Source organism: Equus przewalskii, chromosome 10 (genome assembly GCF_037783145.1).
Source record: "Equus przewalskii isolate Varuska chromosome 10, EquPr2, whole genome shotgun sequence".
Taxonomy (NCBI): domain Eukaryota; kingdom Metazoa; phylum Chordata; class Mammalia; order Perissodactyla; family Equidae; genus Equus; species Equus przewalskii.
Genome location: NC_091840.1, coordinates 21,864,582 through 21,877,439, shown reverse-complemented (window position 1 = coordinate 21,877,439; position 12,858 = coordinate 21,864,582). Strand labels below are relative to the sequence as shown.

Genomic DNA, 12,858 nt, shown 5'->3' with positions numbered 1-12,858 from the left:
AGCTATGGGCACTTTGGATTCCACATTGCCTATATACCAGCCAGTTAAAACTCTATAGTGATGCCCTGCCATGCAAGTTGGAAATCTAGGTTACCGCAGAGCTCCCTGCCTCACTCCACTCCAAATGAAAGGAACCTCTTTAGCCTAGAACTCTGCTGCTTTCCAGCCCCTGCTGCACTTTCCAAAGTGATTTAGGAAGGATGTCAAGCAGAATCTTGCGTATAGGAGGATATGAGCAAGGTTGAGAACCTCTCCAGGCTTGAGTAGTGCAGTTCTACATTTGCTCGGTTGTCTCCATTGTAGGGGCCGAGAAATGCATGTACTTCAAAATGGAAAAGCAGCTATCCAGATTCAAATTCAACAAACTAGCCTTAGCTGATCACGCATGCAGGCTACCCATTATGAGGGTGAACAAATCCTAATGATCAGCGGGTGTAATCTCCTTTTATATCCACAGAAGCCCAAACTCAAAGAGATCTAGTCGTTTGCATGGTTAATAAGGGACAGATCTGGGACCAAAGATTAGGACTAGTGATCTTTCCAATTTATCGTGTCGTGAATTGGTTAAATGTGACTGTGAAGCGAAGCGCTTTATTCTATTAGCATATCCTTAGTATCGTCACATTGAGATCAATTGTGGAAATTCAAAAGCACCAGACTTATCAAAAATAGCTTGCAATAGAAAAATTTTTAATGAAATGGCAAAAAAAAGGCCCTAAAATAAAAACTAGGGACAGAGCAAGATTTTTTCTACTCCTGAGAAAGATTACATGCAAAGACCTTGAGAACAAGAAGGGAAGGAAAACGAATTCTAACCCTTTAAGAATAGAAATGAATGATTTCCTTGGGTTTTCTGGCCAAGGGGATTTTGCAAAGGCAGGCTTTTAAAAAAAACCTTTCTTTCTCATTTTGGGGCTTTAGAAGGTACTCGCTGCTCCACTGTAATGTTGCTTATTTTAGAGGATTTTTCTTCAAATGAGTGGACCCTCAGTGAAAGGACCTTGCTGAGTTGATCTAGTTCCTCAACCACTGTTTTGACAACAGTCTCTTCTTTTGAGTCTAAAATAAAGTAAATGAAAGTTTAGTATGCATTCTTAATAGATTGAAAGGTATTTAGTTGTGACAGATATTCTTTTTAAAAATGGTGTTTGCAAGTTTGCGGTAAATTGAGATCCAATACTGTGTTTGAAGTCTATGCTTAGCAAGGCCCAGGACTATCTTATATTCACCACTGTTTTTAGAAAACTGGGTGTTTGAAAGCGTAAATAAAACATGGATTAAACAACATAAGTATCAGGCAAGTAGCGCCTGGGCGCAAGGTGTGTTGTCTTCTTTTAAACACCAACTTGCCCTGTTTTTGTGGTTTAAAATAAAGCAGCTTTTTTTTAATCAAAGCATTGAAACTGGGAAAATAAGTAAGTTCTAAGTAAATAAGTAGGTTTCAAGTAAGAAAGATATTGGATGATTGAGTCCTTATTTCAATTATTTCCTAATTTGACCATATCTGATTGACAAGAATATAAAACACTTGTCGTAGTCACCCCTTACCCCTTCATTCACTAGAACTAAACTTAGAAACAATTTCATTTAGTTTACAAATAAGTGACCTACTTAATACAATTACTGGAGTTAGAAAGAGTTACACCAAGTAAAAACTTTCTATACCTTTGATTTGATTTTCAGAATTTATGGGCCCACGTCCTTTCGTTTTGTAACATGTAGATTTACTTTTTCTGTGAAGAGAAGAGTAAATTATTGCATTTATTTCTTTCATTAGAGAGCTCATAAATAACTATGATTTAAGAATAAAATTTTTGGAGTGCTAGTTTCCTTAAGATTCACATTCCTCTTGTGTTTAAGAGACATTAGTAAGCTTTTCATGACTTCAGTATAGTGAAAGAAGAGATTAAATGGATGTTTATGATCAGAAATTCCCTTGTGACCAGATATCTCTTTCATCTAGCAGTATGGAGACCCCAAGTTCTCATTCTGACTTCTGAATCACCTGGCCAATGTGTGTGTTTGGAGAGCCTACCATGCAGAAGGCGCTGGGCTAGGTGCTGTAGAAAATATAGAGCAAAGATACAGCAGTTTACATGTTTAAAATAAAATAAAGTATATGCATGTAAAAGTTTTCTACAACGTGGCATGAAAGGTGCTATAAGAGAAGTGAAAAATGAATGATGTAATAAGCAGTTTGAAGGAGGGAGCAATCACTGTTGTGTTCTCATGAGAATAAACTGTAGAGGGCTGACACTGGCCTTGGGTGATGCATAACGCGTTACTGACTCATGATGGGACCACAGACAGCATTTAGTAATAGCCACTGATTACTGAGTACCTTTTGTATGCAAGCTACCGTCACAAGCATTTCAGCTACATAGTGATGCACGATGGTTGGGAGTGTTGTGAGTATGGTTTTGGTGTTATTGCAATTTACCAGTAAGGAAACTGGGGTCGACAGAAGTTAAACAACGCGCTCAAATTCACCCAGTGGTGTGATTCGCACCCAGGGCTACTGCTCTTGGCTCACAAACTATGGTGACCTCTCCAATTAAATCTTCCTGTATCTTTATTGCTCGTCTTTCAAATGAAAACGTAACAACCCACTTAACACAGGGTGCATGCACGGTGACTAGTGACGTAATAATAAAATAGAGTGTGTTGTTATTAGAAATGTGCCTCAACACTAAATCACAGAACAATTTTCCCCCTAGCTTGGAGTATTGGAGTTGTTCAACATTCTATATTTAAGTATTCTATATATTATTATAAATACAAATACTTTGCATACTTAGAAATTGGAATTTGCTGCCTGTTTTCATTTCAGTTGGGTGCAATAATAAATTCCTGAGGCCATGTATAGGTATGATCTTTAGAACAGGAAATTCTGGGGTACAATATTCGTATTGATGGATATCGAGAAAACCTAGTTGATGTGAGATTAATTTTTTTCTCAAGTTAATATTTACCTTTCTTCTCCATCTATCAATTTGCAATAAGTTTCAATTTCTTTTTCTAAAAATATTTTGATGTCTAGAAGCTGTTCGTACTGCAGCTTCTGGCCTTCTGTCTCTGTTCGAGTCTGTTGCAGCTGTCCCTCCATCATGCCAACCTGATCCTGGATTTGCTGGAGCTGAAGGCAGTAACTCCCCTCGGTCTCGGCCAAGGAGCCTTCATAGGAATGTTTCTGAAAGAACAAAGCAAAGCTTGCATGCGTAAAAGACAGATGACATGCTCCTATTTTAAACATTCTCCAGGTGGAAAGACATATTTGTATGAGGTCTAAGTCATGTCAGTTGAAAACCAGCATCAGCAAGGCTTAAAAAAACCATTTTCTCTACACTGAAAAAAATTTTTTTCAAGTTTTGGGATTGGTGAGTCAGAAGTAATGTTTATGGACAAAATTCTTGATACATATTTAATATGTTTACACGTATTTAATATATTTTATGTTTTAGTTATATATAATTAGTTACATATACTTAGATATATATATAGTTAGCTGTATGTATGTATTTACTTATACACACACACAGTCAAATCAATGGCGACTCCTACAAACCTTGGCCATGAGGGACTGAAGTTCTATTTCCAGGGTTTGCAGACTGCGTTTCAGTTCTGTCAGCTCATTTCTGGCTGCCGTGGCTGCTCCTGCATCGTCATAAATCTGCTGTTGCAGCGAAGTGCTCTGCAGCATAATTGTCAGAAGGGTTAGCCACCAGCTCCGCGGTCCACTGAACAAGCCCTTGGTGTGTGATTTCCACAAACGTACCTTCTCATTAAACCAGGCCTCAGCGTCCCTGCGGTTCTGCTCAGCCAAGTCCTCGTACCCGGCCCTCATGTGGTTCAACAGAACGGTGAGGTCCACTCCTGGGGCTGCGTTCATCTCCACATTCACGTTCCCCCCAGCTGCACACTGCAGGACTTTCATTTCCTGGAAAAGGGACCAGTTTCAATACTCAACGTAGAATTTTGGTTGATATTCACACTCTGCTGTGAAATGAACAGTGGCCTTGAGGAAGGGCACCGGATACCACAGGAAGCCACCCTGCAGGGTTTCTTACCTCCTCGTGACTTTTTTTGAGGTACGTAAGTTCGTCACTGAGTGCCTCACACTGTATCTCCAGGTCGGTTGTACAAAGGGTCAGCTCATCCATAACTCTGTGAAGACTGTTGATGTCGGCCTCAACGCTCTGTTGCAGAGCAAGCTCATTTTCATACCTGAAAGGTGATTAAGATGCTTGAGAATTGTAATCGTAGGCAGGTGCAAAGCATAACTTTTTCAGACATTTCATACACTGAAAGATATGATGCTCTGTACACACTTCTGAACCTTCCTGCGATGGCAAAGTGATGAAATGCTTTGGAAAACCTATTGGTTTATGAATTTTATTTTGGGGGAGTTGTTTCTTCAGAATTGATTTTTGTCATCTAATGTGCTTAACACTTGAGTAAAAGTACTGTTTAAACCAGCCTCAGTGGCCTACTGGTTAAATTCTGCACACTCTGCTTTGGGGACCTGGGTTCAGTTCCTGGTGCGGACCTACATCACTTGTCAGTGGCCATGTTGTGGCAGTGGCTCACATACAAAATAGAGGAAGACTGGCAACATGTGTTAGCTCAGAGCAAATCTTCCTTAGCAAAAAAAAAAAAAAAATTATGATAGCTCTTTTTATAAGGGCATATTTAATTTAATTTCTTCAGTGACCAAGTCTGACTTTATGAAAACGTGTTGGTTTTTAAAGCAAAAGATGTGTTGTTGACTCCAATTGTGGTATTTTTACCTTTACTATAATTAATTATTTTCACCTACTTCAGCCTGAAGTCATCAGCGGTCAGTCTGGCATTGTCATTTTGTAGAACAACGCTGGCGTTACAGGCGGTCACAGAAATAATCTAAATAGGGTAGATTATGCAAAATGTTAAATATCAAAAGTCAAGGGAGGCTCCAGATTTGAGTCTTATTTTCTTAACCTGTCAAACATCTATTTTGGTATCTTATTTTTCTGTAGTAAAGGAATCTGGATTTTCTTCAGATAATAAATGTCCAGAGCTTAAGAGCCAAAGTGTAAGCTTTTTCAATTATGGGTACTTTCACCACTCTTCATCAAAAAGTATGAGCTGAGAATAAGATCAACAAAGCGATTATGTCTGTTTTGAAACTAATTCTCTTTCATTAATTAATTAATTCTACCAAGTTTTATTGACAGTCACTGTCCTAAGCACTGGGAAACAGAATGAGCCAATTCTCTATCATGTAAATTTGGTAAGCCCAATTTGTATTTTGTCTTTTTTAGGTTATGCACATGCAAAGTCTGTGGCAACAGTACATGAATCCGTATTTCTTACCTGCCTTTTAAGATCTTCAACGACTGACAAGTATCTACTGTGGTCGTGAGCGAGTTCCCGGCGAGAGCCAGGCCCGTATTCCTCATGCCAGCCGTTGATTTTCTGCTCCAGGTCTGCGTTTACTTCCTCCAGAGCTCGCACGTGGTCCAGGTAGGATGCCAGGCGGTCATTGAGGTTCTGCATGGTCACCTTTCCATTTCCAGAGAGGAGGCCATGTTCATTTCCAAGAAAACCAGCACAGACGCCGCTTCCCAACCCTCCACCACTACTACTGAAAGCTCCTACAGAGGAAGCACTGCCAAGAGCACCAGGAAAGCTGCCTCCTGCTCCCAACCCACCGCATGTATTGCCAGCCCCGAAGCCTGTTCCTCCACCAGACAGACGACCAGAGCCAGCTTGCGAGCAGATCCACCTGGATCCGCTAGAAAGTCGGAAAGACATGGCAACACTAGAGCTGAGCGACCCTTTCTCAGAAAGGAGCAAAGCCAAAGCACACCGCCCCGTAGAAGTCAGCTCCATTGGCCTTTTATAGGATTCAGTAGGTCATTTCAGTCTTAACTTTGCCAATCAGTCATAAAATGTTACTCGTACCCTAATTGTTGTTTTTCATAATTGGGTGATTGTTAATAGTGTCCAGTCTGCAGGTGGAAAGCTTCCCAAGGATATCTTTGTATATAAAAAGGGTGCCAGGTGGAGCAATACTAAATCATAGTGTCCAAGCTCAAGATTAAATATGAGTAAATGTACATCTTTTTAACCTCTGGAATAGATTCTACTTGTTTCCCCAGTATATAACAAAGGATTAATAATTCAAATGAGAAATGTCTACTGCTTTTGTCCTGGAAATGCTTATGGACTATCTCTATTATTCATGCTTTATTGAGAGTTTTCTTTCTTATTAAAATCACATACTCTCAATATATAGTGATCCTTTTGTGGTGGGAGTTCTTCAGTGGATTTTTTAAATTGAAAACTGAAATAGAAGTTCTGTAGTACTTTGCTCATCAATTTAACTAAAATTAATGAACATGCGACATTGACAGAAAATCATTTGTATTGAGATTTCTTGGTTTAGTGGAGGAGCAGAATGTCCATTTAAAGAACTTCTGAGTCTCCAAGTTGTTCATGTCCCTACCTCAAAAATATTGTTTACTGCCTTTTAGTTTAACTCTATGTGTTTAAGACATTATGAATTACTTTGAGAAGCAAGTTTCATATTGATAAGTGGAGAGCAAAATATATGAAGGAGAGGGGTGTTTTCATCACTACCTGGAAAACCAATAATTATGGTTCTCTGGATAGCAGATTAGCTGTCATGGGTGAGCAGACTCTTCATTCTCGTGCCTTGATGCCCGTGGGAAATTATCCCGTCTGGTTGTGCTTCATTTCCCTATTGAGCAGACGAAAATAATAATGTTGAACAGTCTCAAATGAATGTTGAGAAGTTCCAGTAATTAATGACTATAAAACAGTCTGAAGGGCACAGACATTTTATAAATGTTAATTATTTAAATTATTATAATAAAATGGACATGTCAGACAGAGTCAGGTCTCTATCACTTATAATGGTACAAATTGATTGGTTAACTGATTATGGTTTTGAAACAATAAGTTTTTCTGAATGAGATTTTTCAATGTTGTGAATATTGAATACTTAGAAAAACATCCAACATTATTGCCCCTAAAGATATGGAATATTTGATGGATCAGAACGCTTGGATTTTTGACCAAAAATATTTTGAGATAATTCATATGAAACTGTAATTCAGACAATGTTGGCACATATTTAGAACAATGTGTGATATGTTAAGAAGCGCAGCTCATATTCAGAGACTTCTTGCTGATTTTGTTGTGACTTGGTCAAAATTTTAATCTTTCACCCCTGTTTCCCATGAATAAAACAAGAAAAATAGAGTATATGTTGTCAGCGTAATAGTTTATAAGTCTTGAGTTTCTTGGATAAGAGGTATTATGAGACTGCAAAGTATTATTAACATATCTCTAGATATTTTATAAATGCTCATTAACTTATAATCTTTTGTGAAATAAGTTAAGCACATATTATTAGAACCATTTTGGAGATGACTTGGCCCTGAAGCTAAGTGGCAACACAGATCACAAAGCATTTCTATATCAAAGCAGAACTGGAATGCATGATGCTTAACTCTTTCTTGAAACATTGTTGTCTATTTACTTACAAGGGCAGATCTCTTGAATTTTCTTTTTTCTTTTTTTTTTGAGGAAGATTAGTCCTGAGCTAACTACTGCCAATCCTCCCCTTTTTGCTGAGGAAGACTGGCCCTGAGCTAACATCTGTGCCCATCTTCCTCTACTTTATACGTGGGACACCTACCACAGCATGGCGTGCCAAACGGTGTCACGTCCACACCTGGGATCCGAATTGGTGAACCCTGGGCCGCCAAGAAGTGGAATGTGCGAACTTAACCGCTGCGCCACCGGACTGGCCCCTTGAATTTTCTTAATCATAGATTTCCTCTAAACTAATACTTACTACAGAAGTTTATGTATACTTTAATCCTTTCAGGGAGTGAGGGATAGAATTAGCAAATTTTCTAGGCCATTGCTACCTGTATGTTTCTTCCCTGAGAGTCATTTTATTCATGGTAAGAAACACAGATTCAGCTGCATATCATTTCTAGAGAATCTATTAGGTATTAGAACGTTCGTTATATAATGTGTATACTGTAGGTACTCAAAAACAATTGAATTGAATTAAACTTTAAGATATGCAGTGTTAATGTCTGCTTATCTCAGGATACAGGTTTTCATTACATCATCTTATTCTAATGATCGTACACTAATTTTTCCCCTGATGAATTTAGTATTTAGTTTCAAATGTGCTTCAGTATCTTTTGCCGTTGGTTAAATTCACATTCTACATTCCTGCTAGCCAAGTTTAGAAAGCATTTTTCCTGAACATGGATGCGGTTTGTTTTGTCACTAGATTCTTAGTTTTTTCTAAGAATCAGATTCTGGTGTGCGCATTCTTCCCACAAAATGGCTTGTTTGGGAAGGAGTCTCTGATGACTGCTTAGCCTTACCCTGAGTGGAGGTAGAATGCACTTAGTTTTTAAAATCCCTTTTCTTGCCAAAAAGAAGGTTCTTACTAGCATGGTATTATGTTGTTAAGCACACAGACTCTGAGCCAGACTGCTGGGTTAGCATTCCAGCAACTGCAGTTATTAGCTGTGTGACCGTGGGCAAATTATTCAACCACTCTCTGCCTCAGTTTCCTTTATGTGTGAAAAAAGGGTGATAATAGTACCTACCTCATAGGATTGTTGGGAGGATTAAATGATACTTAGATTAGAGTTTAGCACATAGTAAGTGCTGGGTATCACTATTATTGATTTTTTCCTGGAAGTTATGTCAAAAAGCCCTAAATATACTTTTGGTTTTGTTGCCCATTGCTTTTGGTGTCAAATCTAAGAAATCGTTGCCAAGGCTAATGTCAAGAAGCTTTCCTCTATGTTTTCTTTGAGGAGTTTTACAGTTTCAGGTCTTATGTTTAGGTCTTTAATCCATTTTGAGTTGATTTTTGTGTATAGTGTACAAAAGGGATCCAATTTCATTCCTGTTACATGTGAATATCCGGTTTTCCCAGCACCATTTGTGGAAAGACTCTCTTTCCCTCACTATGTACCCTTGGCCCCCTTGTTGATCAGTTGACTGTGTACAGGTGGGTTTATTTCTGGGCTCTCTAGTCTGTTCCATTGGTCTATGACTGTCTTTATGCCAGTACCATACTGTTTTTTTCCAATTTTTTTATTGTGGTAAAATACACAGAACATAAAATTACCATCTTAACCCTTTTTAAGTGTATAGTGCAGTGGTATTAAATAAATTGATAACATTGTGCGAACACCATCCATCTCCATAACTGTTTTCATCTTGTAAAACTGAAACTCTACATCCATCAAGTAATAATTCTCCATTTCCTCCTCCCTCAGGCCCTGGCAACCACCATTCTACTTTCTGTCTCTATGAATTTGACTACTCTAGGTACCTCATATAAGTGGAGTCATCAGTATTTGTCTTTCTGTGACTGGCTTATTTTACTCAACATAGTGACCTCAAGGTTCATCCATGTTGTACCCTATGTCAGAATTTCCTTCTTTTAAAGGTTGAATAATATTCTATTGTATGTATATACCTCATTTGCTTTTCCATTCATCCATCGATGATCACTTGGGTTGTTTCCACATTTTAGTTATTGTGAATAGTGCTGCTGTGAACATGGGTGTACAAATATATCTTCAAGACCTTGCTTTCAATTCTTTTGAGTATTTACCCAAAAGTGGAGTTGCTGGACCATATGGTAATCATATTTTTAATTTTTTGAGGAACTGCCATTTTGTTTTCCACAGCACCTATACCATTTTACACTCTCACCAACAGTACACAAGGTTCTGATTTGTCCACATCCTTACCAACACTTGCTATTCTCTGTTTTTTTCATAGTAGCCATCTTAACAGGTGTGAGGTGGTATCTGATTGTAGGGTTTTTTTTTTTAAAGATTTTATTTTCCCTTCTTCTCCCCAAAGGCCCCCAGTACATAGTTGTATATTTTAGTTGTGGGTCCTTCTAGTTGTGGCATGTGGGGTGCTGCCTCAGCATGGCTTGATGAGTGGTGCTTGGTCCATGCCCAGGATCCGAACTGGCGAAAGTGTGGGCCGCTGGAGTGGAGTGTGCGAACTTAACCACTTGGCCATGGGGTGGCCCCCTGATTGTAGTTTTGATTTGCATTTCAAATCGTTGCACTAATGATTAGTGATGTTGAGCATCTTTTCATGTGTTTATTGACTGTATATCTTTTATAATGTTTTAATTTCTGTAGCTTTGTAATGTATTTTCAAATCAGGAATTGTGATTTGTTCTTTCTCAAGATTGCTTTGGCTATTCAGGGTCTTTTGTGGTTCCACATGAATTTTAGGATTATTTTTTAAGTTTCTGTGAAAAATGCCATTGGGATTTTGATAGGGATTGCATTGAATCTGTAGATTGCTTTGGTAGTATGCATGTATTAACAATATTCATTCTTCCAATTCATGGACATGGGATGTCTTTCCATCTATTTGTGTCTGCTTTAATTTCGTTCATCAGTGTTTTGTAGTTTTCAGTGTACAAGTCTCTCACTTCCTCAGTTAAGTTTATTCCTAAGTATTTGGTTCTTCGTGATGCTCTTGTAAATGAGATTGTTTTCTTAATTTCTGTTTAGATAACTTGTTCTAAGTATAGAAATGCAACTGATTTTTTAAATGTTGATTTTGTATCCTGAAATTTTGCTGAATTTGCTTTTTGGTTCTAACAGTTCTTTTGTGAAGTCTTTAGGGTTTTCTGGGTTTTTTTTTTCCTTTTCTTTGCTGAGGAAGATTTGCCCCGAGCTAACATCTGTTGCCAATCTCCCTCTTTTTGCTAAGGAAAATTTTCCCTGAGCTAATATCTGTTGCCAATCTTCCTCCTTTTTTGTATGTGAGCCCTGCCACAGCATGGCCACTGATGATTGGTGTATGTCCGTGCCTGGGAACCATATGTGGGCTGCCAAAGCAGAGCATGCCAAACTTAACCACTAGGCCACCAGGGCTGGCCCAATGGTTCTGTACATAAGATTATGTCATCTGTAAATAGAGACAGTATCACTTCTTCCTTTCTGACTTGAGTGACTTTTCTTTCTTTTTCTTGCCTAACTGCTCTTGCTAAAACTTCCAGTACTGTATTGAATAAAAGTGGCAAGAGTGGACATCCTTGTATATCAGCAACAATCCTGATATAGAAGAAAAGCTTTCAGTTTTTCACCATTGAGTATGATATTAGTTGTGGGATTGCCATAAGTAGCCTTTATTGTCTTGAGGTACATTCTTTCTATACCTAATTTGTTGAGTGTTTTTTTAATCATGAAAAGGTATTGAATTTTGTCAAGTGCTTTTTCTGTATCTATTCAGATGATCATACAATTTTTATCTTTCCTTTTGTTAATGTGGTGTATCACATTTATTGATTTGTGTATGTTGAACCACTCTTGCATCCCAGGGATAAATTTCCCTTGATCACAGTATATGATCCTTTTAATTTGGTTTGCTAGAATCTTGTTGAAGATTTTTGCATCTATGTTCATCAGGGTTATTGACCTGTAATTTTATTTTCTTGTAGTATCTTTGTTTGGCATTGGTATTAGAGTGATGCTGGCCTTGTAAAATGAGTTTGGAAGTGTTCCCTCCTCTTCAAGTTTTTGGGAAGAGTTTGAGAAGAATTGGTGTTAATTTTTCTTTGACTGGTAGAATTCACCAGTGAAACCACCTGATGCTGTGCTTTTCTTTGTTGCGAGCTTTTGATTACTCATTCAATCTCCTTACTTGTTGTTGGTCTGTTCAGATTTTCTGCTTCTTCGTTATTTAGTCTTGGTTGGTTGTATGTTTCTAAGAATTTATCCATCTCTTCCTAGATTATCCAATTTGTTGGCATATAAATATTCTAGTATTCTCATATGATTCTTTGTATTTCTGGTGTCAATTGTGATGTCTGTGCTTTCATTTATAATTTTATATATTTGAGTCTTCTCTCTTTTTTTCTTGATTAGTCTGGCTAAAGATTTGTCAATTTTATCTTTTCAAAAAACCAACTCTTTGTTTCGTTGATTGTTTCTATTGTTCTTCTGGTCTCTATTTCACTTATTCTGCTCTAGTCTTTATTATTTCCTTCCTTCTGCTAATTTTGGGTTTAATTTGTTCTTTTTCTAGTTTCTTGATGTGTAAAGCTAGACTGTTTATTTGTGATCTTTCTTCTTTCTTAACGTAGGCAGTTATCACTATAAAGTTCCCTCTTAGTACTGCTTTTGCTGCATCTCATAGGTTTTGGGATATTGTATTTTCATTTTCATTTGTCTCAAGATATTTTTTGATTTCCCTTTTGATTTCTTCTTTCACCACTGGTTTTTCAGGAGTGTGTTGTTTAATTTCTACATACTTTTGAATTTTCCTCCTATTATTGATTTCTATTTTCATACTATTGTTGTCAGAAAAGATACTTGATATGATTTCAATCTTCTTAAATTTGTTAAGACTTGTTTTGTGGCCTAACATTGTGGAGTTCCCCACTTTCCCTATCTAGTCCCCACATCTCTCTTTTCCCTTCTACCTTCAAATATGACCATTTATAGTTTTTTTCCTTTATTTTTAGGATGTTTCTGATTCTTTAATTTCTTACTTCCACTTCTATGAGCATGGTGCACTCAGGGATTAGATTCTACTAATTGTTTTATTCTCATTACCAGCATGCAGTGTGTGCTTAATAAGTATTTACAGAAGGAAGGAAGAAAGATTTAAAATTTTACAGAGATGTGAAAAAGGATTCCAACTAGTTTTTCTGTTAAACTTACTCCTAACTTGTGAAGATCATTGAATCAAACACAAGAAATTAAAAACAAAATTCAGCTCCCATAGGGGGGATGTGTTTAAAATGCAAAGATTGGCCAGAACCAGTGAAGA

General features: G+C 37.6%; 1 protein-coding gene across 1 annotated transcript; it reads right to left on the bottom strand.

The window, feature by feature from the left end:
* Window positions 1–669: 669 nt before the first annotated feature.
* KRT26 (keratin 26) lies at window positions 670–5,848 on the bottom strand. Its single transcript, XM_008518936.2, has 8 exons — window positions 5,353–5,848; window positions 4,817–4,899; window positions 4,068–4,224; window positions 3,776–3,937; window positions 3,566–3,691; window positions 2,973–3,190; window positions 1,666–1,733; window positions 670–1,059 (listed from the first exon to the last, which is right to left on the bottom strand). Exons 1-8 carry the CDS (start codon window positions 5,791–5,793, stop codon window positions 905–907), a joined length of 1,410 nt encoding a protein of 469 aa, XP_008517158.2. The 5' UTR covers window positions 5,794–5,848; the 3' UTR covers window positions 670–904.
* Window positions 5,849–12,858: the final 7,010 nt, after the last annotated feature.

Bases quoted from the DNA above. Each gene is read 5' to 3' on its own strand.
- KRT26 (XM_008518936.2), bottom strand. From the start codon at position 5,793: ATGTCTTTCCGACTTTCTAGCGGATCCAGGTGGATCTGCTCGCAAGCT. The intron at 4,900-5,352 runs GTAAGAAATACG...TACCCTATTTAG, and splicing joins TTGAAGATCTTAAAAGGCAG to ATTATTTCTGTGACCGCCTG. The intron at 3,938-4,067 runs GTAAGAAACCCT...TCCCTTTTCCAG, and splicing joins TCAAAAAAAGTCACGAGGAG to GAAATGAAAGTCCTGCAGTG.